Source organism: Macaca thibetana, chromosome 9 (assembly GCF_024542745.1).
Source record: "Macaca thibetana thibetana isolate TM-01 chromosome 9, ASM2454274v1, whole genome shotgun sequence".
Classification (NCBI taxonomy): Eukaryota; Metazoa; Chordata; class Mammalia; order Primates; family Cercopithecidae; genus Macaca; species Macaca thibetana.
In genome coordinates this window covers 15,746,102-15,764,533 of record NC_065586.1, presented here as the reverse complement: position 1 = coordinate 15,764,533, position 18,432 = coordinate 15,746,102, and the positions used below count along the sequence as shown (strand labels likewise).

Below are 18,432 nucleotides of genomic sequence, written 5' to 3'. Positions count from 1 at the left end.
TACTGCATTCTTTGCTTAAAATTGAGCATTACAAAGCCTCGTGATGTGAAATATTTACTTTGGGTTTTTGCCTATGTTACTTTTAATGTGCATACTTTAAAACACAGAGCAAATTTAATACTGTCTGAGACTTTTAAACTACCAACTCTTCCACTACCACTTCCATTTCTGGTCTCAATTATTTCTTTCCTGTGGCTTCACGTGTTGCCAGGCACATTGAAATGGATCCCATTTTGGCCAATCCATTCCATTAAGGAGAGCTGATACATAACTGAATAAAATTGCCTTCAGTTTATTACTGGGTCAGTCTGAATTCATTTATTTATTCATTTAACTTAAATTGAGTAACCACAGTGTACCTCCATGAAGTATGTAGTATAGGACACGAAGCTCTAGAGTTCTCAGAGCTCACAGGCAAACAGAGCAAATATAATTGAGAAAATAATAGTTACCACTTTTTGCTCCCATTGAAGTGATTCATGATCTTCCATTTGAATTTTTCTCTAATTCCAAAATGTGTAGTTAATTAACAGAAACATGAAAGGGTATAATATTAAGGAAAAATCATTAAAATTAAAACTTCAGAATTAAAAAGCACCCCAGTAAAACCCATTTTACTATTTAAGAAATTTAAGAACTAAGGTCACTTCTTATTTAATTCATATGCAAAATTATTTACTTAGTGGTGAGGTTAGAATGAGAACCAAGTTTTGCTGATTTCTAATAAAGGTCAGAGTTTAAACAGTGAAATTCGTGAACAAAAACTACAAATTATCTTGCTCAGCTCTCTGTAATTGAGCTTATCCTGTTCTTCAGCCCTTATTCTGATTCATAGCTGAAAGCATTTAATCCTGTCAGTGAAAAAAAGTCTCATCTCAGTCTCTCTTGGGTAATATACAGGTTTTCTAGGTCTCTCTGTTTCGCTCTCACCTGTGATGGCTTCTGCACACTCCCCTCTTTCTTCTTCTTCCAGTTGTTTCTGGACCCTCAGGTATCTTATCTCATATGATTAGGGAAGCAATAGGTGTTCACTGAACTTGGGTCGAGGTGCCTCATCCCACTTGACCCTCTGTCCTTGCTGCTTCTTACTGTGTGCTCTGGCCTGACCCTTCCCACACTGTCTTTAGCGCATCACTCTCTCTCACACTTGGTACCCATCAGTGTGGTTCATCTTTCCACGCATTCTCCGGATTCTCGATAGCTTATCCTAGTCCCCAAACCGGAATACTCCTCTGCCTCCCTCGGCTTTTCCTCACCCAGCCTCTCATAGACTAAGATGAGGTACCTTTCATTGGCAGGATTAACAGTCAGAATGAGGTTTCAAGAATAGGAGGCTCCATGGTCAGGTGCAGTGGCTCACACCTGTAATCCCAGCACTTTGGGAGGCCAAGGCGGATGGATCACCTGAGGTGAGGAGTTCGAGACTAGCCTGGCCAACACAGTGAAACCCCTTCTCTACTAAAAATATAAAAATTAGCCAGACGTGGTGACGCACGCCTGTAGTCCTAGCTACTCAGGAAGCTGAGGCAGGAGAATTGCTTGAACCTGGGAGGCAGAGGTTGCAGTGACCTGAGATCGTGCCACTGCATTCCAGCCTGGGCGACAGAGCGAGACTCCATCTCAAAAAAGAAAAAAGGAATAGGAGGCTCCTTAGGCAGCTCTTGCCGTGAAATCGTTACTTCCTTTACAGAATGTATTAGTCAATTATCAGTTTCAGTTCTTGAGATGTACACATACATCGTTTTTGTTTCTTGAAATAATGCTTTTCAAGACTGTCATCTTGCTGTGGGCCCTTTTTCTGTGTAGTTTAAAAGCCAAACTAAGCAATAACTTTGAAATAGCTAACTTGGAAAAGAAAATCGGGTATATTTCCTGCATTTTGGAATGTTTACCTGAAGCGAACTGTTTTCAATCATTAAACTTAAAAATGAGAAAAATACCCCACTTATCTTTCACTGAACTTGTTGGTTTTTCCGAGATAACACATAGGACGCATTTTCTCTCCCGCTGCCAGGCTGGTGATTACTGCTAGAAAAGAAACCTTATTATCAGTTTTATTGGTTGGGCGTACTGTAAATTAATCCTACTTAACTCATTTGAACTCTCACTGCTGACTGCACATTGTAACCCTTTTTTCTACTCCTTATAACTCATTTATCTACAGCTGCTTAAGGCAGTGGATTCAAACCCCTTCTCCTCTTTATCTGTCTCTAACTTTACCTCTGCCCACACACTCTCAGCCGACTTTAGAATCTCAAGTTGTCTTTTTTCACCATATTCTTTTTTCCTGTTTTAGAAGAACTATATATCTTTCCAGAGTTACTGTTGATTCCATTTATAGTCTCTTCTATTAAATGTGACTCTCTTCCCTGGTCTACACAAAATTTAGGTGGCTTCTGCTGCTTAAAACAAAAACCGTGATGTGTAACGACCAGACAACAAAGCCTCTTTCTCTCCATCCTTTTACCAGCAGAATTTCCTTGCCTGCATTACTAAAATATTTACTCTTTATGATCTGAAATCTGTGTCATTTGCTCTTCTAAAGCAAAGACCTCACTACCTGCTAAAATCATAGCGTTTTCTTACCCCTCATTCTCCTTGAAAGTGGCACACTGCATGACTCATTTACTAACTCTGTACCACGGACAGGAATCTTTGGATTAAAATCTCAGTCTCAGCTTCTTCTTTATAAATGGGGCAGATACCTACCTCTCAGGTATACTGTGGAATTTAAATAAGATAAACTCCCATGCCATCTCACGTATGTATTATAGCACTCACGACTAACATGTAGTGTAAGAGGCAGTATATCATAATGATTAAGTATGTTAGCTGTGCGGAATTAGACTACTGTGGTTGAAATCTCAGTTGTGCCATTTATTAAACTGTGGAATTGAACAAGATACGTCACTCAGTGCCTCTTTCTCATCCTCCAATGGGAATGATTATCACAGGATAGTTAGAATGAGGTGAGAAAATGGCAAAAAGGATATTCATCAAGTCCTTAAACACTGTGTTCAATACATGTTTGCCACTGCTGCATAATGAGCACTCTTAACAACTGGTTCTCAAACTTGTCTGCACATCACAATTACCTAGGAGAAATTTAAAATCATCAATAGTTGTAACTGCCCTTTGTAGAAAATTGAAACACTCGAGGGCAAAGGTTGTTACGCAGTTTGCCATAATGTTTCTGATGTTAATTTATTCAACAAGCTTTATTTGAAAACCTGCTACTTATTTGTACCTTACTGTCAGGTATCTAATGACTTGCTGAGTCCTCGAGATTCTCCATTCTTGAATTTTCTCTCACAGAGGCCAAGTGTACTGCAGGACGCTGCGCCATGGTGGAACAAGTAGAGACCTTGGGAGTGGTGATGGCACCAGTTAGTTTATGCCTCTGCTGTTTGACTGTGGGCAAACTACTAAGTTATCTGAGCCTCGGTTTTCTTACCTGTGCATTGAGGTTAAAAATAGACATATTCACATACGCTGCCTAGCACAAGCACAGAAATGCTAGCTGCTCTCTTTTTTTCTTCCTTTGCCAAGTCTGTTGTGGTCTCATTACTCTCACCTGTCTAGACTATCATGCTATAGCTTTCTATCTGTCATTCCACTCCAGTATATTCTACAAACTGACAGGTTAATGATTTTGTTTTACATGTCCTCTTAGGTTATTTCTCTGCTCAGTGCCTTCCGTGACTCTCTTGCTAATGCTTACCAACTACAGTTTCAGCTTCTTAGCGTTCAAGAGCGTCTGTGTTCCTACTCAACCCTATGTTTATAATCTTTTACTAGTCTCCTTCACAAATCCAGTGCCTTAATCCACTGGTTCTCAAACTTGGCTGCACATCACAATTAACTAGGAGAAATTTAAAATCACATGCCTAGGCCCTACCACCTAGAGATTGTAATGGAATTGTTCTCAGCTGGAATCTGGGCATTTATATATTTTTAAGCAAGTGATACTGTGTAGTCAGGATTAAGAACCACTGCTCTTTTCAGACAGCTAATAGTACTTTCCCCCAAATGTCCTCCTGCTCATTCCATCTGGCTCCATTAAAATGTTAACTCCTACTTAATGTCTCTCCACCTACCCCTACAGCAGGAAAAGTTTTCTCCTCCCTCTGATCATATATGGTGCTTTACCTCAGTCTGCTTCATTCTATTATACCTCGCATCATAGTTATTTGTGTACATGTTCTTGTTTCTATAAACAAGGTGCGTAGGCTTTTGAGGGAAACTAAGTTTTTTCTATGGGCCAGTGTAGGCATTTTAGAAATAGGATCTTAATCTTTACAACAACCCTTCAAGGAAAGTATTACTCCGTATGTTATAAAGAAGGAAACTGAAGTCTAGAGAGGTAAAGCAACTTGCCTAAGAATTTTCAACTAGTAACAATTTAATTATAATTTTTCTTTCTATATTACCTCCTACTATGTTGTCAGAGCAGGAAATAAGTCCAGTAAATGCTGAATGAATGTATGTGTGATGTCAGTAAATGTATTTTTTTCCTAGTCTGTCTTTTGCCTTGTTTCCTTATGGTAAACATTTAGATTGTTTCCATTTTTGGCTCTAAGAAACTGCCGTAGTAAACATATTTTGTATATAAGTATTTCCGTATATATTTAAGTATATATACCTACAGGTTAGATTTCTGAAAGTAGAAAGTATATTGAAATTGTAGGCATCTGTTAATTTTTTTTTTTTTTTTTTTTTTTTACTTACAGCTTTGTTGAGATATTCACATATGCTTGTCACCCATTTAAAATGTACAATTCAGTGTTTTAAATATTTTCTCAGAGTTGTTTAGCCATCATCACAATCAATTTCAAAACATTTCTATCATCCCAAAAAGAAACCCTGTTCCCATTAGCAGTAACTCCTTATACTTCCTTCCACGCCAGCCCTGGCAACTGCTCATCTACTTTCTGTTCTATAGATTTGCCTGTTCAGGCTGTTTCATAGAAATGGAATCATACACTATCTGGTCTTTGGTGACTGATTGATTTCACTTAGTATAATATTTTCATGTTGACCATGGTTTAGCATGTACCAGTACTTCACTCCTCTTTATTGATGAATAACATACCATTGCACAAATGTACCACATTTATTCATTCACCAACTAATGGACATGTGGAGTGTTTCCACTCGGCCATTATGAGTAATGCTGTGAGGAACATTCATATACAGGTTTTTATGAGATCTATATTTTAGGGTTTCTTTGCCATAGACCAAGGAGTTGCAATCCTGGGTCATACAGTAACTCATAAGGTTTAACTTCTTGAGGAACAGCTGTTAAATTTTGATAGATAATGCCAGATGTCCTTCTAAAATTTGCTTTATCAACTGGTAAAAGTATAAACTTATTCTTTCAAGTGTGTAGGAGAGTTCGTATTTTTCTGCATCCTACCTGACACTTAGAATTGTCCATCTTTAACATTTTGTCAGTTTGTTGACAAATGATAGACTGTTTTAATTGACATTTCTCTGGTGCTCATTGAGCCTGAGCTTGATCATATCTGCATGTGTTTGTCAGTTTTTAGTCGTCGTCTTCTGTGAATTTCCTCTTCTCATCTTTTTGGCATTTGGGGAGAAGGAGCTATTTTCTTTTGTTCGGTTTCTAGGAGGTATTTATAAATTCTCTTAGTTCTTTCTCTATTTGACCTTTGCTGCAAGTATTGTCACCCAGCCTTCTCTCTCGTTAACTTTGTTAATGATATATTTTCTTATACCCAAGGCTTTTATTTATTTATTTATTTATTTATTTATTGAGACAGAATCTCACTCTGTCACCCAGGCTGGAGTGCAGTGGTGCCATCCCAGCTCACTGCAACCTCTGCCTCCTGGGTTCAAGCACTTCTGCCTCAGCCTCCCGAGTAGCTGAGATTATAGGTATACGCCAACATGCCCAGCTAATTTGGTATTTTTAGTAGAGACGAGATTTGACCGTGTTAGCCACGCTGGTCTCGAACTCCCACCCTCAGGTGATCCGCCCGCCTCGACCTTCCCAAGTGCTGATATTACAGGCATGAGCTACTGTGTCTGACTGGCTTTCATATTTATGAGGTTAAATCATTTGGTCTTTTTTTTTATATGGCTTCTGTTTGGGCTTTTTTTTTTTTTTTTTTTCCTCCCGTTGTATCAGTTTGATGTGTCTCCCACCCCCAGATTTTTTATTTTCATTTTTTAGAGACGGGGTCTCACTCTGTCACCCAGGCCATAGTGCAGTGGTGCAGTCATAGCTCACTGCAGCCTTGAACTGGGCTCCAGTGATCCTCTTGCCTCAGTCTCCCGAGTAGCTCAGACTACAGACGTGCACCATCATGCCTGGCTCCACCCCAAGATTAAACTAATATTCTCTAGTATTTTCCAAGAATACTTTTGTGGGCTTTTTGTTTTTTAATGTTTGGCTCTTTAGTCTATCTGGATTATGTTTTTATGAATGGTATGAGTTGGGGATCTGCCTTTTGACTTTTTCTCAAAGAATTACCTAATGTCCTAATTCCAGTCAGTTCTCCACAGATAGGAAATACATTTTTTGTTAGACACGTTTTTCCATATTTACGTGTTTTTATTTCTTCTGTTCCACTGATCTATTTACTAGTGACTTCTTATGCAAAACTTCACAATTACATAGTTTTATAATATACTTTGATATTCATTAGCATGTTTCCTGACATTATACTTTTACAAAATTGTCATAGTCATTTCTACATTATCTATTCCAATTGAACTTTTCTCTCAGCTTTTCAAGTTCCAGTTTTAAGACATCTTTGAAGATTTGGATTGATTATATTGTATTTATAGGTTATTTTGAGGAAATGATATCTTCACAATATTATCTTCCCAACTATATTGTTTTGTACATTCTTTAGTAAAAATTACTTAGTGTTTTATATAGATTATATGGTCCTGAATCCATATACTTCATTCTGCCCCAGCTTTTGAAACGGTCTTTTGTTTCTCCAATAGAACAGAAATAAGGCACAATAGAAGTAATCAAACTAAATGTATTCTTGCCCATTCTTTCACAGTGGCTAGTGTGATATTTTTCAAACTCAGTGAGATCATGTTTCTCTCTCCCTTAAAACCGTTCGATGGCTGGCTTCCCTATGCACTTAAAATAAAATCCAAACTCCTCCTAAGGCTCTCAAATCCTTTTGTGGTCTGTTTCCTCTCTACCTGCCATCCATCTTCATTTTGTACCACTACATGTATGTTGAGCTAAAGTTTTCTTTGATTTTGATTTTCTGGAGATTAATTTTTTCATGGTCTCTTTTTTATCTTAAAGGAATTCTTCAGTATTTGTATATTATTTTTGTCCATAGTATTTTTGTATGCTTATTTGATGGTTATTTTTATTTATTATTTTCTTTATGGGATAGGGAAAGAGTCAACTCTTGTAATTCAGAAACCCAGAAGTTTCATAGTTTTTTGTGGGTTTTTTTGTTTTGTTTTATTTTTATAAAAAGAAATCAGTATTAACAGCCAGTCCAATGCATAGCTAATTGAAAGATGATGGAATCATACATAGAATAATGCATATGTTACTTAGCTCAGTTTAGCCATTCTACAATGTATACATAGTTCAGAACATGTTGTACACCATAGATATATACAACTTTAATTTGTTAATTAAAAAATAAACAGAAATGGATATTATAGTTAGGCCAAAAAATATCATCTTTCTTTGGTGCTTCTCTGGTTATATTCCACTTAGTATGTGGAACTCCTAAAAATGGAGTCAGAAACTGAATGAGTCTTCATGGTTTGTTTCATTCTCTTTTATAAGATAATCAGGCGGGGCATATTGGCTTGTGCCTTTAATTTCAGCAGTTTGGGAGGCCAAAGCAGGAGGATCACTTGAGGCCAGGAGTTTGAAACCAACCTGGGCAAGATGGCAAGACCCCGTCTCTGATAATAAAAGATAGTAAATTAATTCTGGCAAAGAAGACAAGAATATAATCACAAAGTAATTGGAATTTTTTGCAACTGTGGAGTACATGCTTGGGACCAGAAGCATTTCAGATTTCTGGTTTTTTTTTCAGATTTGGAAATATTTGCATTTTTCCTTACCGGTTTAGCAGCCCTAATCTGAAAATCCGAAATCCACAATGCTGTAATGAGCATTTCCTTCGAGAGTCATGTTGGCTCTCAGAATGCTTCAGATCTGGGAGCATTTTGGATTTCAGACTTTCAGATTAGGGATACTTGAAAATAGACACTTTCAAGGCTTATTGAGAAAGTCTCATACAAATAAATTCTGTAAATTGTAACGTGAGAATATTATATCCTCACTGTATTACAACTTGGCATAAAAGTAAATTATCCTAGTGTGATGATGCTCTTGAAACTATCATAAGAAGGTAAAAATGTTAAGTACATATTCTGTTTAAGAAAATAGGCATAATACATTTTTAAAATGTTACCATCCAAACTAGGTGTCTAGGCATGTGTTTACTGATCAAATCTGAATAGTTCATTACCCAAGAATTATGAACAACTAGTTTGCTGTATTTAGTAACATGATAATATTATTAGACATTTGTTTAAAAACCCAGGGAAACAGATGATGTAGTATCTAATTGTAACACTAGGTGGTGGTAACTGATTTTAGAAATTAAACTGTGAAACTGTTTCCCAATGTGTGTATTCTTTTTACATGAAAACATTTAAACTTGCTTACATTTCAGAAGGAAAGGGAGAGAAAAGTTTGCAAAGATATGAAGTACCCATTTATACCTATTTGGGCTGTTCTCTCCCTTGTTTTGCTTTAACCTGAAGATTCTAAGACCTTTTAATCTCATGCCCTTTATGTTCTTATGAAGGATCCCAAAGCAAATAATCAATGTTTTTCATGTTAGACGTTGAGAAAATTTTAAATATGTATTCACTTTAAGTATATGAAAAAATGTTTAACATCACTAATCATGAGAGAACTACAAATCAAAACCACAGTGAGATGTCATCTTACCCCAGTCAGAATGGCTATTAAAAAACAGCAAAAGAAGTGTGGCGAAGATAGAGAAAAGAGAACTCCTATATGCTGTTGGTAGGAATGTAAACTTGTACAGCCACTATGGAAAACAGTATGGAGATTTCTCAAAAAGACTAGGATTACCATTTGATCCAGCAATCCCACTACTCAGTGTCTACCCGAAGACAAAGAAATCAGTTTATCAAAGGAATGCCTGCACTTGCATGCTAATTGCAGCACCATTCGCAATAGCAAAGATAGGGAATCAACCTAAGTGTCCATCAACATGTCAGTGGATAAACTGGAATCTATAAACAATCGAACTGTATTTGGCCATAACAAAGAATGAAATCCTATTATTTGCAGTATACATGGATGGCACTGGAGATCATAATCTTAAGTGAAATAAGCCAGAAACAATGAGACAGAATCACATGCTGTTACTTATATGTGGGATCTAAAAAAATTTGATCACATGGCAGTAGAGAGTGGAATGGTAGATAACAGAGACTGGGAACGGTAAGTGGCGGGTGGTGGGGGAAGCATGAGGGGAGTGGGTTAGAGTACAAACATACATACAGTAAGATGGAATAAATGCAATATTTGATAGCAGAGTAGGATCACTATGCTTAACAAAACCATTGTTCTTGAGTGATGGAAATTCTTCATACCCTGGCTTGATCATTATGTAGTATATGTGTTTAAAAAAATTTCACATTTACCTCCTAAATTTGTAGAAATGAAACATAATTTAAAAAATATACCCTTATTAATATTAACATAAGTAACATTTTAATAAACCATTAACAAAAATTAAGGAGAGTGACATTGTTTTAAATTTTTGCAAATCCCTTTAATGCTTGGCTTACTAGTAGACAGCCGGATCTTCATATATGCTTATAAATGTAGTCTGATACAACATAACAGATCATTCAACCTCTGTAAAACTCTGTAAAAAGGTAATTAACATCATATTATGAAAATCATGTTGATCTCACATAGTCTCTAAAAGGGTCCTGTGATCCCTAAGGAATCCTAAACCACAATTAAAGAAGCATTGCTCTCCCCGATCTGTGCTTGTAAGAAGCTAGTGACAAAGTACAAACTGTATGTATATGCACCTTCTATTAATTTTGGATTTACCAATCCAGAAAGTTAAACTGTCAGCTCTTGCCTTACACCATCTAGATGTTGCAGTTAAGGCTACATAGTAAAATGTTGGCCACAAAAATGACAGAGTTAATATTCTTATTACATTAATTGATAAGAAAATATATCCTAATGGAAAAATGGACAAAACATGACCAGATGGTAAAAAGGATGCAAAATTATATATATATTATGTTCACAGTGAACATAATTTTTAACCAGAAAGAAATGCTTTTTAGATATATTATGGACCCGAATATATTATTATATTAATGTATGTTAGCTGAAGGATATCGTTTATGAAAAGACTTCATTATCATCACATTTTTGTTCTCTGTGGTGTGTCTATTCTGACTTACCCACATCCATAACTTTAACTCTCATCTCTATGCTGACCATTCCCAAATCTTTATATCCAACCCTGACCTTTCTCCCCTGTATTCATGAGCCTTACTTCCAGCTGTTTATCCCTCTCTAGCTAGAGCACGTAAAGGTACCTCAGTCCCAGCTTGTCTAAAGCCAAACTCATGTTACCTCTTGACACGAGTCCAGAACCTACTTCTTAATTCTCTGTTAATCACTATTTATCATGTTCCCCAAGCCAGAAACATTTAAGGAAACTTGGCCAAATTCTTCATTCCTTAAATGCATTGATTTTTCATACCTGTTTGCTGTTTCTTCTGCTTTGAATTTTCTTCTCATCTTCTTTTTGGCCTGGAAAACTATAATATGCTTCAAGATTCAACTCCCTGTTAGCACTTTTATAAGCCTTCCCTAACACTGTAAGCAGATACTCTCATACCACTCTGTGTGTGTACAGAGAGACCACATGTTTTTTTCATCTGTCATCTTTGGTGAAGTCGGAGCCTTTCTATGGTAGAGATCATTTTCTATTCATCTTTATTTCCCCAGTCTTAAGCACACGGCCTGTGTTTATTTACAGGAAAGAGGGATGGCATTAAATGCCCATGTTTTAAGTATTAGGCAAGTACAGTCACTGCTACCCAATGATAAATTTTACCAGTGATTAGCATATCCATTTTTGTTTTTCAAAATGAAAGTCAATTCAAGTTAGCCCTTTTACATAGGTATTAAGTCTCTTTTTCTTCTTGTATTTTTGTCAACAATCGCATGGATTTCAGGGAGTAAATTCTTTCATTTAAAAAGTTAACACTGAATATCAAGTTTTATAAATACATTTAATATACATCTGAAGTATCACATTTACCCACCACAAAGCTGATCTAATGGTATTTTATAATGAGCAATACTGTAATGATTAGTTGACATTACCTTCTAATAAATACATGCTAAGTTTTAAAGTATAGTTTTGGGTAAAAGTTAAATTTTTGGTGTAGTATAAATATATATACATATAAGTACATTTCAAATTTATACACACTACTACAATGCTAAGTGTTTTTTTTGTTTGTTTTTTTTTTGTTTTTTTTTTTTTTGCAGAACTTCTTGGTATACATGAACAAGCAGCTGTAGGATTTTTAACACTAATGGAAGCTTTAAGATACTGTAAGGTAAATTGATTTTTAAGGTACTTTGAATGTTTTTTTTTGTTCAGATGTCCACTATTGTGGATACTGTTTTGTTCCTCTGACAGCACATTTGAGCACAGCAATATTGTTCAGTACCGCTCTCTTCTTCCTTCCTATCCCCTAAGTGTGGTTAAGCTGGCTGATTATGCTGAGTTTCCTATGCCAGGTCTATTGTTATTTTTTGTGGGAGGAGGGGCAGAACCCAGTACAAAATAATTCAAAAAAACTACAGACGTCTATTATTGAATATGAATTTATTTTTGGCAAAATGAGGATGAAGAAAGCACTGTTTCTTTATTACCTAATGAAGAATATGCTTCACCAAAACAACTGGTAATACTTTATTAGGCAAAGAGAAAGAATTGCCAGATGCCTGAAATTCTGACTTTTATCTATTCCGTCTGAAAAATGATTTCACACTAAAAAAAAATTCAAGCATTTTACAGCGTTAAACTCTTTGACACATGTACTAGGGCTAGGAACTGCCATGGAACTCTCATTTATTGCTGTTTATTTCATTCTCCTCCTACACAATCTGAAATCACCTGAAATGGGTATTGTAAATAATTTTAAATGGGATGTAAATCATTACTGACTTGAACTTCATAAGATGTCACAATTTGGGAGAAAGACGTAGGTCTAGTTTTTTTTCATTAAAAAAAAATTTTTAAATAGAAACAGGGTCTTGCTATGTTGCCTAGTTTGGTCTCAAACTCTTGACCTCAAGTTATCCTCCTATCTTGGCCTCCCTCCCTAAGTGCTGGGATTACAGCATGAGCCTAAGGCAGCGGCCTTCCTTTTCTATTTTAGAACAGGGTTCCATAGCAGTGGTTCGGATGGTGATGATTATATGTGATAACAATAACCATGGTTTATTCTCTTTCTTTTTTTGTCAGACAGCTTTTCTTTTTCATGGTAACACTTGAACACTGGGTGATATGCATATGATAATCAAATCGGATTTGTCCTGCCCTTACTCTTTTAGTAGTGATCATATTGTTAAACAGTATTTTCAGTGACTTTAACTGTATAAGCTAAAGCTATTCTGAAACAGCCTGGCAACTAGAGAATCAAAGTGCGTCCCCTTCCCCCTAACACATATACAGAGACATTCATAGATCCTAAAGAAAGTTAAGCATGGAGGCGGGGGTTGGGGCAGGTGAGATGTGCTTGCATGCCTGCGTCTTGTATGATGCTAGGGGGTGGAGATTTTATATTTGGAAATATTTCCTGTGTATCCCTTAAGACCTTGATGGTCTTTGCAGTTGCATTGCTTTCTCTACTGCTGTGCTCCAACCACACTGGTGTCCTCTCACTTTCCCAGATATGCCCAGCCCTCTCCAGTTCTTGCTGTCCTTTCTGCCTGGAGTCATCCAGCTCTTAAGATGGATGGCTCAGTGCCCCCTTCAGGCTGGACTTCAGATCGTACCTCAGAGACTTTTTTCTTGACCACTCCCTCAGTTACTCCTTTCCACAATATTTAATAGGAATGATTAATGACCCTTTTTGTTTACTTAACTTTTTAAATCTTGAGTTTGCTTTTCTATTGTCTTCCCTAATGGAATATAGACTCTTTGGAAACAGGGACATTGCTAGGTACATATTAGGTGCTAGGTGCTCAGAAATATTTGTTGAATGAATAAATGGACATATTCACCAGAATTGTAAGGTTTTCTAAATGTGAGCTTTACTTTGCTTTAATTTTTAGGTAGAACAGAAGGACATTCTCCTCAAGATCTTAGTGGGAAGTCAATTGCTGCTGTATATTCTTCTGTTTATATATTGCTGTAGTGTTTTAGCAGTTAACTATGGTTTTAAATAAGATATAAGGACTCTGTTAATGGTGCAGCAAAACACACTAACACTTGCATATGTGAAAGGCAAAACTCTGTTCCTTCCAACTGCAAATGAGAGAGGGCAGCCAGGCAGGGCCACATGCAGGATTGCATCTGGGGACTGGGGTACAGCAAGCTGGAGCCATAGGAACAGCTTATGTACCTCAAGTAGGATGGGGTCAGCTAGATTGCCTGGACTCCCCTGTGGATTGGCTAATTTGAATACTTCTGGGGGGCTCTTGGGTTATACCTAATAGTCTGGTACTTGACTCCAGGGTGATTAGGGTGATCCCTGGAGTGTGGGAGACCTATAATGGTAGTGGCTGGAGTAAGAACTTAATTAGCTATCTTTTTCAAGGAAATGACTGGCCTCTAGTCAGGGCCTCAAAAGTGAGTCAAGACAGCATTTTTTGAAAATCTGTATTACACTACAGTGTTCATCTCTAACTTCTCAAATTCTATGTATATTTTACATTTACTTTTTATCAGATGCTTAGAGGAATGGCATTAAGGAAGTCATTGTGCTTTTGTTAATTTTGTAAGTCTGAACATTTCCCCATGCTTTGATAAGTGTAGCAGATTTCCCTTTAAAGGCAAAATTAACATTTTGCAATATCATTTTGACCATACAAGCATTAATACAATTAAGGTGATGAAATGATCTCTTTCTCCCTCCCGCAGTCTTTCTCCTTCTCAACACACACGTGCAAACCCAACGAAGAACAAGGTGGCTATGGCTACTTTTGACTCTACTTTTAAAAAAAAAAATAGATTTATAACTCACATACCAGAAAATTCACCATTTTAAAGCATACAATTCAGGACTTTTTAATAGATTCATGATGCTATGCAATCATTACCCCAATCTGATTCCAAAATGTTTTCCTTACCCACAAAAAGAACCCTAAACCCGTTAGCAGTCACATGCTCCTCCCACTCAGCCCCTGGAAACCACTACTCTGCTTTCTGCCTCTGTGGATTTACCTCTTTTGTACATTTCGTACCAATGGAATCATATAGTATGTAGCCTTTAGTTTCTGGCTCCTTTCACTTAGCTTAGTGTTTTCATTGTTCATCTGTGTTTTTACATATGTTAGTATTTCATTCCTTTTTATGACCAAATAATATTCTTTTGCATGTTAAACCAGTTTTATCTGTTCATCAGTTGGGTTGTTTCTACTTTAGCTATTATGACTAGGGCTGCTGTAAACATTGATGTACGAATTTTTTGTGAACATGTTTTTATTTTTCTTTGGCATATACCCAGAAGTAAAATTACTGGTCAAACAGTAATTCTATTTTTAACTTTCTGAGGAAGTGTCAAACTGTTGTTCAAAGTGATTACACTTATTTATGCATTCAATATATTTTTACTGTTATAAAACATTCCATGAGTTTAGCATTCATTTATTCTTTTATCTTTTTTTACTTCTACCTGAATTCAAATGCACACTTTTTCTAAAAGAAAGGTTAATATCTAATCTGTTCACCACACGAGGCACCATGTGATGTGATGGAAATCTATCAGAGTAGAAGTCAGAAAACCTAAGTTCTAATTCTAGCTCTGTACTATTTAGTTGCTTGAGATGAGACCAGGCACAGATCCTGTGTATTTCTCTGGTTCCATATATATAAATTCAAGGACTTGCACAGCTCACCTCTAAAATCCTTGTCCACTCTGGAACTGTGATCATATCTTTCCCTCTTTCTTTGTTCCTTTTCTTTTATTCTTCTCTGCTGTTCCCAAACCATCCTTCCTACTTTACTGGCTCAACATTGCCACATTAGCACATCTAACTCATCCCTCCCATCATAGGACAAAGATACTAGTTTCTCTGTCCATGGATACAAAAGAATACCTATTTTCCACTTCCCTCCTGGTGATAAGAATAAATTCCACAGGGCCAGGGTGGTGGTTGAAGCAGGGGCTGCTGGCTGATTAGGAAAGAATTTTTGGCCTGACTGCCGCAAACAGCCACTTGGAATTCCCCAATTATAGGCAGTCTGTAAGAAAAAGGAAAATGCAGCAAATTGTATTGGTAAGATTCGTCATTTTTAACTTAAAGTTTCTGTCTTCATATGAGAGTGGGATTGAATGACATGAGCGTGTTGGGTTTCATAAGTCTATTCTATTTATTCAGTATTATGCTTTTTTTCCCTCAATCACACACACACAATTGTGTTCTCAAGTTTTTGGTATAGTAATGTTCACAGATTATATAACCTTGAGAGCAGGGTACAAATAGGGCTTTTTATACATTTTAAAGAGACTTCATATTGTGAAACTTTGAACTTACCTTCTATTATGAAGAGTCAAATAACAGGACACTTACATACTTAAATGGTTTAAATTGTAATTTTTCTTGATTCTTTGGGAACAAAGATGTTCTTTCCCTTTGATTATTCGTAAATCTACTTATTTGATAAACTATAATTATTTTCGTTATAAAGTTATTATCAACAAGTTTATAGTTTTAGGGTTTGAGGTTTCATGCTGAAATTCTAAGAAGTGGTCATTTTATCTAGGAACTTGAGCAAAACCTGAGAATGACTCTTAGAGCTAAATAGTTATCTCCAGCTGTGTTAAATCTATATTGTTGTTGTTTTAATGTCAAAGTACAATATAAGCTCAGTACCGACAGTCTTTTATGCTCATTTTTACATTCAGCATTTGATCTCTGTGGGTGAGATGCTCGGGCACAATACATTATTTCAGTTAAATATAAATTGGACACTTTATGCTTCAGATATTTATGGGCAAATATTTAAGAGGCAGTATAAATTTTTAATTTGTTTATTTGTTTTATTTTGCTACATTTGTTCTAGGTTGGTTCTTACTTGAAATCTCCAAAATTCCCTATTTGGATTGTTGGCAGTGAGACTCACCTCACCGTATTTTTTGCCAAGGTATGCTTATAGCAGGATTTTTTTTTTAAGTTATGACATCAGGCAAACAAGTATTATAAGTTCATATTTGGTTTGGATCTTTGTGCAAACTTCAGTCTATTCCCACAACAAATGAATTGTTCAAAAATCTCAAAAACTAATACCGAAGAACATACTCTTTTCCTGCTCTAAATCTTGAGTCTTTTAATCAAAATCTGTCATGATTTAGTTATAATTTCTTTTTCTTTCTTTAGAGCTTTAGCTTTTGAATTTTTTCGGAAATCACTGTTATGGAGAAAGCAACTGAATTTTGAAGTTTTAGATTGCTTTTTTTGTAAGTAGGATACAACATTAACTTAGATGATACATGATGTAAAATGTTTTAATTACAGCATCTCCTTTGAAAAAAATTTTAAAATCTATTAGTATGTCAATGGTATTGAAGTCAATGCTCTTTTAAGATTGATTACTTCCCACAATTTTAATTTATACCTGATTACAATATTGAAATAGCTGAAATATATCTGAATATTTCTTTTCTTTTCTTTTTGTTTTTTTTTTTTTGTTTTTTTTTTTTTGAGATGGAGTCTCACTCCGTTGCCCAGGCTAGGGTGCAATGGCACAGTCTCGACTCACTGCAACCTACGCCTCCTGGGTTCAAGCGATTCTCCTACTTCAGCCTCCCAAGTAACTGGGACTACAGGTGCGTGCCACCACACCCAGCTAATTGTATTTTTAGTAGAGACAGTTTTGCCATGTTGGCCAGGCTGGTCTCAAACTCCTGACCTCAAGTGATCTGCCCACCTCGGCCTCCCAAAGTTTTGGGATTACAGGCATGAGCCACTGTGCCCTGCCATATCTGAGTATTTCTATTTCAAAATTCTTATAACAAAACTATTTTTAAATCTCAACTATAATCTGTATGTCATGTTTTTCCACAATTGAGTGGTTAAGAGCTTTGGCCTCAGACGACTTTGGTTTTAATCCTAGCCTTGCCACTTCCTAACAATTCTCAGCCCCCTTTCCTGTGTCTTTAAAATGGGGATTCATAACAGTACCTAGCTTTTAGAATTGCTGTCAGGCTTAAATACAAAGTAATTAGCAGTGCCTAGTACAAATTAAATACTCAGTAAATCTTAGCTGTGGTCGTCGTCATCATCATCATCATCATTTTTAGTATTCAAGAAACATGTATTAAACATCTCTGGGATCATAGGTAACTTGATAGGTGGCTGAATGTTCGTAGGAAGATACAGAATTGTATTTTTGAGGTTTCTTCATTGTGCTTTCCTGATTTCTCCTTGAGCTTTTTGAGCATACATTTGTCAATGTAAGTTTATTATTTGTTTCTGTAGAAAGTACAAATGGTATAAATTATACCCTAGTCTGAATTGACAATGCTAATTTTCGTGAATGTAATTATGTATTACTGTATTTAATTTTATTGCATTGGCAAAAGTCCAGATAGGGGTTATAGAGCAAGATACATAATTACCTTTCCTTAAGCACAGAAAGCTTTAAAATTAAATGCTAAAAGTACAGAGTTACTAATACATTGCATTTAGTCTGAAAGCTTTTGCTGTTTATTTCCCTCCTGAAGTAGGAAGTTAAAAAGCACAATGTGAACTGCAAAAACTGACAATTACTAATTCCTGAGTGAGGATTTCGTTTTATACATTTCCATAAAAGAAAATTAATTCTGACTTAACACACAAAAATGTATTTTCAAACCAATTTTTAATCATGTTTATCTGCAACCTTATTCTCTAAGGAAAACTAATTAGATGAAACTAAAAGGGTTAAATATAAAAGATGACAATATTTTAAATCTTAAGTTTTATAATTGATATTTAAGAAATGATTTGGTTGTCAGAACAGTAGGAGAGATTTCACAGAAGGTGAATACAAGGAACAGTGTCAAATGAGCGGTGAGTCTGAGGACGTTATCTGAAAAAGTTAGTGATGTTGAGGGAGTTCCTAAGAGTGGAATAGGCCCTTCTTTTTATGACATACAGTCTTCCTACCTGTC

General features: G+C 36.1%; 1 protein-coding gene and 1 long non-coding RNA gene across 7 annotated transcripts in view; one reads left to right on the top strand and one right to left on the bottom strand.

Moving 5' to 3' along the window:
* MINDY3 (MINDY lysine 48 deubiquitinase 3) overlaps positions 1–18,432 on the top strand; it is an 81,921-nt gene that overhangs the window by 27,043 nt on the left and 36,446 nt on the right. For 5 of the 6 annotated variants that reach the window (XM_050805598.1, XM_050805597.1, XM_050805602.1 and 2 more), the window contains 2 exons: positions 11,594–11,664; positions 16,344–16,424. In XM_050805598.1, coding sequence (XP_050661555.1) covers positions 11,594–11,664; positions 16,344–16,424 — 152 coding nt within the window. The remainder of the gene's footprint in view (positions 1–11,593; positions 11,665–16,343; positions 16,425–18,432) is intronic. The other variant, XM_050805599.1, reaches the window with a different exon arrangement.
* LOC126963349 (uncharacterized) lies at positions 691–11,045 on the bottom strand. The gene is made up of 3 exons (XR_007729039.1): positions 10,797–11,045; positions 3,248–3,364; positions 691–2,028 (listed from the first exon to the last, which is right to left on the bottom strand). It is a non-coding gene; the product is annotated as an uncharacterized LOC126963349 (long non-coding RNA).